General features: G+C 44.1%; 1 protein-coding gene across 1 annotated transcript in view; it reads right to left on the bottom strand.

Annotated features, from left to right (window-relative positions):
* LOC138662866 (zinc finger protein 605-like) overlaps positions 1 to 12,882 on the bottom strand; it is a 99,475-nt gene that overhangs the window by 83,047 nt on the left and 3,546 nt on the right. Inside the window, exon 2 of the mRNA XM_069748850.1 lies at positions 54 to 203. Within this exon, the coding sequence (XP_069604951.1) occupies positions 54 to 203 (150 nt within the window). The remainder of the gene's footprint in view (positions 1 to 53; positions 204 to 12,882) is intronic.

The following is a 12,882-nucleotide window of genomic DNA, read 5'->3' as shown; positions in this document are numbered from 1 at the left end:
TGCTATTCCCATAGATAAGAATGATGTAATGTGACGTCATCAGAATCTCTCACCTCTCCAGTAAGCCGGAAGAGGATCTCTAGGGTGAGGTGTAATATCCTCTCCGCCATCTTGTCTCTGTCCATATCCATCTTTGATGGGTAAATCAGGAAAGTTTCCTTTTGCAGAAGATCTTCACTGAGAGAATCAGATATTGTAGAGACCTGAATGAGAAGATGAGCCGATGTAACATCATAAGAATCCTGTAATAATACAATTACTGGAGATAATAAGGGAAACATATGAGGAGATTTATTATTTTACAGTATTTAGTTTCCTTCTTTACATCTACTAATAAATCCTATATATTTAGGCCACAGACAACAAGCAGTTTCTTCCTCGGAGTCGGCAGCTGAATACGTTTCTCATAGACTCATCTTCCATAACGCTAATTCTCGTCTCATTTACCGACCCTGGAATCGGAATTAGCAATACTGCAGGAGATATTCATTACACGCTACATGAGAAATAACTACTTCATGATGAGGACGACATCTTCATCTTCTACTACGACTCTAGAAACATATTTGGCCAGAGTCGGTCACTGACTCCATCACCTCACCACCTGCCTCTATATGAAGGTTTCCCATTTTCCCCGCACTGTAATCTTCTATCACATTAGATATCAGGTCTCATTCACACACAGAAGTTTGTCTATAGCCTAGGAAAGGGGTAATACCCATGGAGTTTTCCAGGCTAGTAATATCAGCTGATAACTGTATACTTAGCCTTTAGTGGCTATTAAAATGGGGGACCCCCAAAAAAGTGATGTAGGGTCCCCCTATAATTAATAACCAGCAAAGGTTATGCAGACAGTTGTGGGTTGATATTAATAGCCTAGGAAGGGGCCATGGATACGGTGGCCCCAGACTTAAAAAAAAATCAGCTCTCAGCCACCCAGAAAAGGCACATCTCTAAGATGCTCCAATTCTGGCACGTAGCATCTCTCTTCCTACTTGACCTTTAGTGGATATCGCTGAAATTATGATGATGGGAAGGAGAAGGTAACCAACACCACACCCCACCGAGCCCTGTCAATTCATAGGCATCATAGCAACCGAGTGGGCTACCGTTTTGGATGATGCACTCCTGCCTATCCAACTATCGTATGGTAAATATCTCATAGATCCTGGGTTCATTAGTATTTGCACCAAGAATGAGGCTAAGTGAGTATTAATTAATTGTCGGTGGTAGTCAGTGAGGTGGATGGTACCATGTTGTGCATGTAGGGGGCAGTACTGTGGGAACATTAAAAAGTGGGGGGATGGCAGTACTGTGGGGACATTATCCTGTGTGTGAGGAGGATGCCAGTCCTGTGGAAACATTTTCCTGTGTCTATGGAAAGCCACTATTGTAGGAACAAAATACTGTGTGTGCTGGGATGATGGTACTGTGGGAACTTTATACTGTGTGGGGGGGTATAGCGGTACAGTGAGAACTTTATACTGTGTGTGGTGGGGGTATGGCCTTACTATGAGAAGATTCTAATGTATGTGGTGGGATGGAGGTACTGTAGGAACATTACATTGTGTGTGGGATTATGGCGGTACTATGAGAGGATTATACTGTGTGTGGGGGGATGGAGGTACTGTAGGAACATTACATTGTGTGTGGGGGTATGGCGGTACTATGAGAAGATTATACTGTATGTGGTGGGATGGAGGTACTATGAGAAGATTATACTGTATGTGGTGGGATGGAGGTACTATGAGAAGATTATACTGTATGTGGTGGGATGGAGGTACTATGAGAAGATTATACTGTATGTGGTGGGATGGAGGTACTATGAGAGGATTATACTGTGTGGGGGGGGATGGAGGTACTGTAGGAACATTACATTGTGTGTGGGGTTATGGCGGTACTATGAGAGGATTATACTGTGTGTGGGGGTATGGCGGTACTATGAGAAGATTATACTGTATGTGGTAGGATGGAGGTACTATGAGAAGATTATACTGTATGTGGTGGGATGGAGGTTCTATGAGAAGATTATACTGTATGTGGTGGGATGGAGGTACTGTAGGAACATTACATTGTGTGTGGGGTTATGGCGGTACTATGAGAGGATTATACTGTGTGTGGGGGGATGGAGGTACTGTAGGAACATTACATTGTGTGTGGGGGTATGGCGGTACTATGAGAAGATTATACTGTGTGTGGTGGGATGAGGTACTGTAGGAACATTATACTGTGTGTGGGGGATATGGTGGTACTGTGAGAACATTATACTGTGTGTGAGGGTATAATGGTACTGTGAGAACATTATACTGTGTGTGGTGGGATGGAAGTACTGTAGGAACATTATACTGTGTGTGGGTGGTATGGTGGTACTGTGAGAACACTATACTGTGTGTGGTGGGATGGAGGCACTGTGAGAACATTATACTGTGTGTGGTGGGATGGAGGTACTATGAGAAGATTATACTGTATGTGGGTGGGATGGAGGTACTGTAGGAACATTATACTGTGTGTGGGGGTATGGCGGTACTGTAGGAACATTATACTGTGTGTGGGGGTATGGTGGTACTGTAGGAACATTATACTGTGTGTGGTGGGGTGGAGGTACTGTAGGAACATCATACTGTGTGGGGGAGGATGGAGGTACTATGGGAATATTATACTGTGTGTGGGTGGGATGGAGGTACTGTAGCAACATTACACTGTATGTGTGGGTATGGAGGTACTGTAGGAACATTATACTGTGTGTGGGGGTATGGCGGTACTATAATAATAATAATAATTTTTATTTATATAGCGCCAACATATTCCGCAGCGCTTTACAAATTATAGAGGGGACTTGTACAGACAATAGACATTACAGCATAACAGAAATCACAGTTCAAAATAGATACCAGGAGGAATGAGGGCCCTGCTTGCAAGCTTACAAACTATGAGGAAAAGGGGAGACACGAGAGGTGGATGGTAACAATTGCTTTAGTTATTCGGACCAGCCATAGTGTAAGGCTCGGGTGTTCATGTAAAGCTGCATGAGTATGGGTACTGCCTAAGTATGTAGCAGTACAGACACAGAGGGCTATTAACTGCATAAGGTGAATGAGAACATGATGCGAGGAACCGGATTGTTTTTTTTTTTTTTTTTAATATATATAGGCCACACAGGGATCGTTAGGTTAATGCATTGAGGCGGTAGGCCAGTCTGAACAAATGAGTTTTTAGGGTATGCTTAAAACTGTGGGGATTGGGGATTAATCGTATTAACCTAGGTAGTGCATTCCAAAGAATCAGCGCAGCACGTGTAAAGTCTTGGAGACGGGAGTGGGAGGTTCTGATTATTGAGGATGCTAACCTGAGGTCATTAGCGGAGCGGAGGGCACGGGTAGGGTGGTAGACTGAGACCAGAGAGGAGATGTAGGGTGGTGCTGAGCCATGGAGTGCTTTGTGGATGAGGGTAGTAGTTTTGTACTGGATTCTGGAGTGGATGGGTAGCCAGTGTAATGACTGGCACAAGGTAGAGGCATCGGTGTAACGGTTGGTGAGGAATATGATCCTGGCAGCAGCATTCAAGACAGATTGGAGCGGGGAAAGTTTGGTAAGAGGGAGGCCGATTAGTAGAGAGTTACAATAGTCCAGACGAGAATGAATAAGTGAAACAGTAAGAGTTTTTGCAGAGTCGAAAGTAAGAAAAGGGCGAATTCTAGAAATGTTTTTGAGATGCAGGTAAGAAGAGCGAGCCAGTGATCGGATGTGGGGGGTGAATGAAAGGTCAGAATCAAGGATGACCCCTAGGCAGCGGGCATGTTGCTTTGGAGTAATGGTGGAACCGCACACGGAGATGGCAATGTCAGGCAAAAGTAGGTTAGTAGAGGGAGAGAATACGAGGAGTTCAGTTTTTGACAGGTTCAGTTTCAAATAGAGGGAGGACATGATGTTAGAGACAGCGGTAAGACAATCACTGGTGTTTTCTAAAAAGGTCGGCGTGATAACAGGAGAAGAAGTGTATAATTGGGTGTCGTCAGCATAGAGATGGTACTGGAACCCAAATCTACTGATTGTTTGTCCAATAGGGGCAGTATACAAAGAGAAAAGGAGGGGGCCTAGGACTGATCCTTGAGGAACCCCAACAGTAAGGGGAAGGTGAGAGGAGGAGGAACCAGCAAAACATACAGTGAAGGATCGGTCAGAGAGATAAGAGGAGAACCAGGAGAGAATGGTGTCCTTGAGGCCGATGGAGCGGAGCATAGTGAGGAGGAGCTGATGATCCACAGTATCGAATGCTGCAGAGAGATCCAAGAGAATTAGCATGGAGTAGTGACCATTAGATTTAGCTGTTAGTAGGTCATTAGAGACTTTAGTGAGGGCAGTTTCAGTAGAGTGTAAAGAGCGGAAGCCAGATTGAAGAGGGTCGAGAAGAGAGTTATCTGAGAGATAGCGGGTAAGACGGGAGTGGACCAGGCGTTCGAGGAGTTTAGAGATGAAGGGAAGATTAGAGACAGGTCTATAATTAGCGGCACAGTTTTGATCGAGGGATGGTTTTTTAAGTAATGGTTGTATGATGGCATGCTTAAATGAGGAGGGAAAAATACCGGAAGTGAGGGAAAGGTTGAATATTTTTGTTAGGTGAGAGGTGACAGCCGGGGAAAGGGACTGGAGGAGATGTGACGGAATGGGGTCACTGGTGCAAGTGGTCGGGCGAGAAGATGCAAGGAGCCGGCTTACTTCTTCTTCTGTAACTGCTTCAAAGTCAGAGAGTGAACTAGATGCAGTGGGGGAGGGAGGACAGTGCATGGTATGAAGAGATTGGGAGATGATTTCCTGTCGAATGTGGTCAATTTTTTCTCTGAAGTAATTGGCCAGATCGTCAGCACGGAGATCAGTGGTTGGGGCCTGCTCTCTTGGGTTGAGTAGGGACTGGAACGTGTCAAAGAGACGTTTAGGGTTATTGGACAGGGAGGTGATGAGGGTGTTGAAGTAGGTTTGTTTGGAGAGGTGAAGGGCAGAATTGTATGTCTTTAGCATGAACTTATAATGGATGAAATCTTCGGGTAGATTAGATTTTCTCTACAGACGTTCTGCGCACCTGGAGCACCGCTGCAGGAAACGTGTTTGCAGCGTGTGCCACAGTTGTTGCAGTCTGTGCCGAGTTGTTTTATGTATAGGAGGAGCAGCTTCATCCAGAGCACTTTGCAGGGTTTCATTGTAATGCTTCAGAGCAGAATCAGGACATGAGATGGAAAAGATTGGGGCCAATGAGGACTGCAAGTTCTTCATAAGTTTCTGGGTGTTAATGGCCTGTATGTTTCTATAAATGTGGAAAGTGGGGGTGACCTGAGCGGGATGGCAGTTCTTGATAGAGAATGAAAGAAGGTTGTGGTCAGAGAGCGGGAGAGGGGAGTTTGTGAAATCATCCACTGAGCAAAGCCGGGAGAAGACCAAGTCAAGGGAGTTTCCATCTTCATGTGTTGGAGAGTTAGTATGCTGAGAGAGGCCGAAAGAGGAGGATAGAGATAAAAGGTGAGAAGCAGATGGGGAGAGGGGAGAGGCAATGGGGATGTTGAAATCACCCATGATAAGGGTGGGGGTGTCACAGGAGAGAAAGTGTGGAAGCCAGGTGGCAAAGTGATCCAGGAACTGATGAGAGGGGCCGGGAGGACGATACACCACCGCCACTCGCATGGAGAAAGGGAGGTAGAGTCTGACCACATGGACCTCAAAGGAAGGGAAGACAAGTGAGGGTACTTGGGGGATAACTTGGAAAGTACATTTGGGTGAAAGGAGCAGACCAACGCCTCCACCTGCTCTGTTGTCCGATCTTGGGGTATGAGAAAAATTTAGTCCACCATATGAAAGAGCAGCAGCAGCGGTGGTGTCTGACTGCTGGATCCAGGTTTCAGTAAGAGCCAGGAGATTAAGAGAATTAGAAAGGAAGAAGTCATGAATGAAGGAGAGTTTATTACACACAGAGCGAGAATTCCAAAGGGCACAATTCAAAGAGACAGAAGGCATGCAGGAAATATTAATAAGGTTAGAGGGGTTTCTGGGTGTAGCAATTGGGAGGTTTGACTGGCTATAACATGGGGGGCCGGGGTTTGGAGAGATGTCTCCAGCGACTAGGAGAAGGAGGATCGAAAGAGTGAGCAGATGGTTAAGTGATTTGTGAGAGCGTCTCTTGTGTTGGATGGTGGGACTGAATGGATCTGTGCTGTTGAGCAATGTGAACAGAGCATGAGTGCTATACATAGGAGAGGCAAGGACCGAGGGGCCGATATGGATGGAGTGTAGAGAGTTAATGCAAGGGCGGTGAATGTGAGTGAATGCAGCAGCCAGGATATAGATTATACAAATAAATATGGTGAGTATTTGTGCTATTTCAAGTGAATAGGGAATAGATTTAGATTGTCTTACCTGTCTCCTGCCCAACTGCCTTGTTATAACTGCCGAGTACTTAGAAAAAAAAAAGTACTTTGAATAAAAAATACACGAATACTGGTGCACGAATGCACCCCTGCACGAATGCATCCCCAAGCTAAGTCTACATTTATAGAAGGCTAGCCCTTAGATCACCCTTTTTTTTTTTTTGTGTTAAAGCTCGTTAGCAATCAATCTAACTCACTCAACTCAGTTGAGACAACAGGACACAATAAATGTAGTGATCAGATAAACAAATGTCCAGATCTACATGGATCATAAACCGCTTTGAAACAGTTATGTGATCTCTCTGAGTAAGGACATGCAAAAGTGAGTTAAATATCTATAAACACAAACAAATGCATAATAGGATGACTAACATATACAGATATATGCAGGATTCAATGCCGAAAATAGAATGACTCAGATACCATCCAAGCTGCTTGCTGTCAGGGACTGGAGCAATAGACATGCAGGATATTTCAGCTCAGAGAATGAATGATATGTTTACCATGAGAACTATGAGAACATTATACTGTGTGTGGTGGGATGGCGGTACTATGAGAACATTATACTGTGTGTCTAAAAGTGAGGTTCGCGCTAGAACAGCTACAACAGACTATAAATGTGGGTTTTTTTCTTCCTGAAAACTGTAGTGTGCCCACAAACAACTAATACTAAAACTACCAATGCTGGTATCAATCGTGTATAGAAGTAGTAATAAACACTTACTCTTTGCCTAGGTCGTGGAAGATAATACCAGTTGGTATAAAGACATGCGGGTGCTGTTGCTGGGGTTCCGAATAACCAGGCGGCAGGAGTAATTAGAGTAGTTGGAGGACGCGCAGAGCCAGAAGCTCCCCGGCCGGTGGCGTCCCTGGATGCGCGGCTGAAAAAAATGGCCGACAGTGATCTGCAGCATGTGACGTCACGAGGCTACGGAGCCCTGCTAGGGCAAAAAGCTAACCAACGCGTTTCGAGGGACTCTGTCCCTCTTCGTCAGGGTTACCGCCCCTTCCCTGCCGATTGCCATATATAGCCGTTCAAAGTAGTTATCCTGTTAACCCACGGTGTACTGGACCAAGAAAGGCTGTGACCGCATACCAATTATTCGGAGTGCACCTTTGCGTACCAGATTATATCTACCCTATACTACATGTAATTGTTGACACCAATAGCCTATTTGAGCCAGGAACATTGATTTTAATGCTAATTTGTGTGCGATCTGACTTGCCATGTAATTATATAGTGTTATTATCCCCAATACAGTTATGCACTAGTTCTGCAATAGAAAAGAGGGATGTGTGTGGGAGCGCTCTAGAGATGTATGGAAATGCTACAGAAAAAACGAGGGTGCCAAAAGAAATAAAAGTATTTAAAAAATTGGAACTATAATTCCTTTATTAGTATTAGTAATTAAAATTAGTATTTAGAACTGAAAGTGGGTATTAGAATACGCTACTGGGAATAAAATTATTTACGCATGTAATGAACCGAATGGGCAACTAAAACTTTTATTAATAAGTAAAAACTGAAAAATAGACGTGAAAAAAAGGCATGAAAAAATGACATATAAATATATAAAAATGAAATATAAATATAAATGGAAATAGAAATAGAGTTAAAATGTGCTCATACATTTATGACCAAGTATATACGAATGCACTCATCAGTCTATCGAGCACGCTAGTCGCTAAATAAATAATGGCTAATGAATAAAGCAATTTTAATAGTAGACTGCTTTAAATACGCCCTTCCAGGCTTAAAATCTTTTTACGTATATTTTTATTTTTATCTTTATTTTTATCTCTTTACCTACATAAAACCAAAACAGTTTTTTGGGGTTTTGTTTAAAGTAAAAAACTCCCCCAAGAATCACCCCACTACTCCAAATTAAAACGCATATAACTCCAACTCATAGTTAAGGCCCATAGGGGCCAAACTATTTAGAGTGAAAATCCATTGGGATTCGACCCTGGACATTTTCTTAAGGTAGTCTCCCCCTCTTTGGTTTTGAGGAACGCTCTGTATACCACAAAAATGGACATCCCTCAAGGACTGATTATGTTTGTCCTTAAAATGATGTGAAAGGGGGTGTCCTAAAAATCCTTTTTGTATATTTTTAAAATGGTCCTTAATCCGCTCCATTAGGCGTCGTTTGGTGCGGCCTACATATAATTTCCTACACGGGCACTGAATGAGATAAATAACCCCTGTAGAAAAACAGGATATATTTTCTTTGATTCGAAACTCCTTGTGGCATCTGAGTCAAAGAATGTGACTTGACAAATTTTTTTAAAAGAAGTATGTAAACAACCAAAACAACCTCCGTGCGGTAAAAAGCCCACATTCGAATGGTTAGATGTTTGAAAACACTTTTTGTTGATTGCCGTAGTAGGGGTTATAAGGTTGCCAAGTGTTTGAGCTCTTCTATATACGAACCTAGGGTGGACGGGAAGAAGCTCACCTATCACTTTATCTTTCTGTAAAACAGGCCAGTGTTTGCGAATGATGCGAGCAAATTTATTATATCCCGCATGGAACTGTGTCACAAATGGCAAAGTGTAAACCTGTTCCGATAGATTGCTGTTTCTTGAGTCCTTCTTAGCTGTTTGGTTAAATAAATAACCCCTATCCGTTTGGGCCAGCTCATATTGTGTTTTCTTTAGCAGAGGCCTGGGGTATCCCTTTTACAGAAATTTCTTGGTTAAAAAGTTGGCTTCCATGTTATAGTCCTAAATCGTTGAGCAATTGCGCCTATTCCTAGTAAATTGCCCTTTTGGTATATTTGTAAGTCAAACCGGAAGGTGGCAGCTGGTGAGGTGTATAAAACTATTAGAGTCAACTGCCTTCCGGTGGCATTTAGTGCGCAATTGGTCGTTCTCCACATAGATAGTGAGATCCAAGAAATTTACCTCAACAGGACTTGTGTGGTATGTAAATTCCAGGCCATAGGAATTGTTGTTAAGCCCCAAAAGAAAGGTGCTAAGCTCAACTTGGGAGTCTTCCCATATAAACAAAATGTCGTCAATAAACCGACGCAACATAACCAGACCAGGATGTCATTTACCCGCATTATATATGTGAGACTCCTCCCATTTGGCAACATAAACATTAGGGGCAAAACGCATGCCCATGGCGGTGCCCCATGTTTGGAGGTAATATTAGCCTTCATATATAAAATAATTGTGTTGCAAAATGAACTTGATACAGTCCACAATAAAGTGAGTCTGTTCACTTGTGTATATGTCAAGGGCCATAAGAAAGTATTCGGCCACTTGGCAACCTTTGTCCTGATCGATGACCGTGTACAACGACCTAATGTCCAATGTACCTATTATATAATCTTTTTCCCACTTGATGGTGTCTAAAATCTGTAAGGTGTGACCCGTGTCCTTTAAATATGATGGTATCATTGTCATGCATTTCTGTAAGTGTACATCGTCATATCGGGACAGGTTGGACGTTAAGCTGTTAATGCCTGATATTATGGGTCTACCAGGAGGATGAGTCATGCTCTTGTGGAGCTTAGGAATATGGTAGAATAAAGCCCTACTTGGATTCTTATTCATTATAAACTTAAATTCCTTCGTATTCAAAATACATTAAAAGACATTAAGTTTACTAATGTAATGTGAGGTGGGATCACCCGTCAATTGCTTACAAGTCACTTGGTCTTGCAGAAGTCGAACCGATTCCTCATGGTACATGGATCGGTCGAGAACCACAATGCCACCCCCTTTGTCCGCAGGCCGTACAATAATATCCTGATTGGCCTGGAGGTCTTTAATTGCCTTCTTCTCCTGACACCTGCTGGTGTAACTTTCGCATTTGTACTTTATTATTATTTTATTCAGAGTATTGTGTTTACAGTGGACACGTTGACACACAATTGTGAATCTTTGCACTCTCTTGCACTTTACTATTTTATATGCAAAAAAATGTTTATGTATGTTTATCATACGCACTATATATAACACTTTGGTTTTGTAATTGTGCACATATATATTTGGTAATTGTGCACTGCATATTTTTTGTTGTGACACTTTTTTTGATATTTTTGCCTAGTTGCACCCTGAGATATTTCCACATCTATTTTACATATTCTTTTGTAGTGCGCCCTCTTTTTCTTGTACCATATAGATATGCATTGTATTTATCATTTTATGTAATGTTTTGATTCTATACTATTTTTAACCTGGTATACCAATAAAAAAATAAATGTATACTTTCTGTACTTTGGACTTTAACACCTTCCCGACCCATGACGCCACGTAGGCGTCATGAAAGTCGGTGCCAATCCGACCCATGACGCCTATGTGGCGTCATGGAAAGATTGCGTCCCTGCAGATCGGGTGAAAGGGTTAACTCCCATTTCACCCAATCTGCAGGGACAGGGGGAGTGGTAGTTTAGCCCGTGGGGGTGGCTTCACCCCCCCGTGGCTACGATCGCTCTGATTGGCTGTTGAAAGTGAAATTGCCAATCAGAGCGATTTGTAATATTTCACCTATTAAAACTGGTGAAATATTACAATCCAGCCATGGCCGATGCTGCAATATCATCGGCCATGGCTGGAAACACTAATGTGCCCCCACCCCACACCACCGATCACCCCCCCAGCCCTCCGATCTGTCCGGTACACTGCTCCGGCTCCCCTCCGTCCTGTGTTCCGCTCCCCCCGTGCTCTTGTCCGCTCCCCCGTGCTCCAATCACCCCCCGTGCTCCAATCACCCCCCCTGCACTCCGATCCACCCCCCCGTGCTCCGTTCAACCCCCTCCCGTGCTCCGTTCCAACCCCCATGCTCCGTTCCACCCCCCGCGCTCCGATCCACCCCCCATGCTCCGATCCCCCCCCCCCCCCCGTGCTCCCCCCACCCCATCATACTTACCGATCCTGCCGGGGTCCGTCCGTCTTCTCCCTGGGCGCCGCCATCTTCCAAAATGGCGGGCGCATGCGCAGTGCGCCCGCCGAATCTGCCGGCCGGCAGATTCGTTCCAAAGTGCATTTTGATCACTGAGATATAATATATCACAGTGATCAAAATAAAAAAAATAATAAATGACCCCCCCTTTGTCACCCCCATAGGTAGGGACAATAAAAAAATAAATAATTTTTTTTTTCCACTAATGTTAGAATAGGGTTAGGGTTAGGGCTAGGGCTAGGGTTAGGGTTAGGGCTAGGGTTAGGGTTTCGGTATGTGCACACGTATTCTGGTCCTCTGCGGATTTTTCCGCTGCGGATTTGATAAATCCGCAGTGCTAAACCGCTGCGGATTTATGGCGGATTTACCGCGTTTTTTCTGCGCATTTCACTGCGGTTTTACAACTGCGATTTTCTATTGGAGCAGTTGTAAAACCGCTGCGGAATCCGCAGAAAGAAGCGACATGCTGCGGAATGTAAACCGCTGCGTTTCCGTGCAGTTTTTCTGCAGCATGTGTACAGCGATTTTTGTTTCCCATAGGTTTACATTGAACTGTAAACTCATGGGAAACTGCTGCGGATCCGCAGCGTTTTCCGCAGCGTGTGCACATACCTTTAGAAATAGGCTATGTGCACACGGTGCGGATTTGGCTGCGGATTCGCAGCAGTGTTCCATCAGGTTTACAGTACCAAGTAAACCTATGGAAAACCAAATCCGCTGTGCCCATGGTGTGGAAAATACCGCGCGGAAACGCTGCGTTGTATTTTCCGCAGCATGTCAATTCTTTGTGCGGATTCCGCAGCGTTTTACACCTGTTCCTCAATAGGAATCCGCAGGTGAAATCCGCACAAAAAACACTGGAAATCCGTGGTAAATCCGCAGGTAAAACGCAGTGCCTTTTACCCGCGGATTTTTCAAAAATGATGCTGAAAAATCTCACACGAATCCGCAAGGTGGGCACATAGCCTTAGGGTTAGGGTTGGAGTTAGGGTTGTGGCTACAGTTGGGATTAGGGTTAGGGGTGTGTTGCAGTTAGGGTTGTGGTTAGGGTTGTGATATGGGTACAGTTGGGATTAGGGTTAGGGGTGTGTTGGGGTTAGTGTTAGAGGTAGAATTGAGGGGTTACCACTGTTTAGGCACATCAGGGGTCTTCAAACGAAACATGGCGCCACCATTGATTCCAGCCAATCTTGTATTCAAAAAGTCAAATGGTGCTCCCTCAATTCCGAGCCCCAACGTGTGCCCAAACAGTGGTTTACCCCCACATATGGGGTACCAGCATACTCAGGATAAACTGCGCAACAATTACTGGGGTCCAAATTCTCCTGTTACCCTTGTGAAAATAAAAAAATGCTTGCTAAAACATCATTTTTGAGGAAAGAAAAATGATTTTTTATTTTCACGGCTCTGCGTTGTAAACGTCTGTGAAGCACTTGGGGGTTCAAAGTGCTCACCACATATCTAGATAAGTTCCTTGGGGGGTCTAGTTTCTAAAATGGGGTCACTTGTGGGGGGTTTCTACTGTTTAGGCACACCAGGGGCTCTGCAAACGTA

The sequence above is a fragment of the Ranitomeya imitator genome, chromosome 2 (genome assembly GCF_032444005.1).
Source record: "Ranitomeya imitator isolate aRanImi1 chromosome 2, aRanImi1.pri, whole genome shotgun sequence".
NCBI classification, from domain to species: Eukaryota; Metazoa; Chordata; class Amphibia; order Anura; family Dendrobatidae; genus Ranitomeya; species Ranitomeya imitator.
The sequence above is the reverse complement of the archived record's forward strand: the minus strand, read 5'-3'. Positions and strand labels throughout refer to the sequence as shown.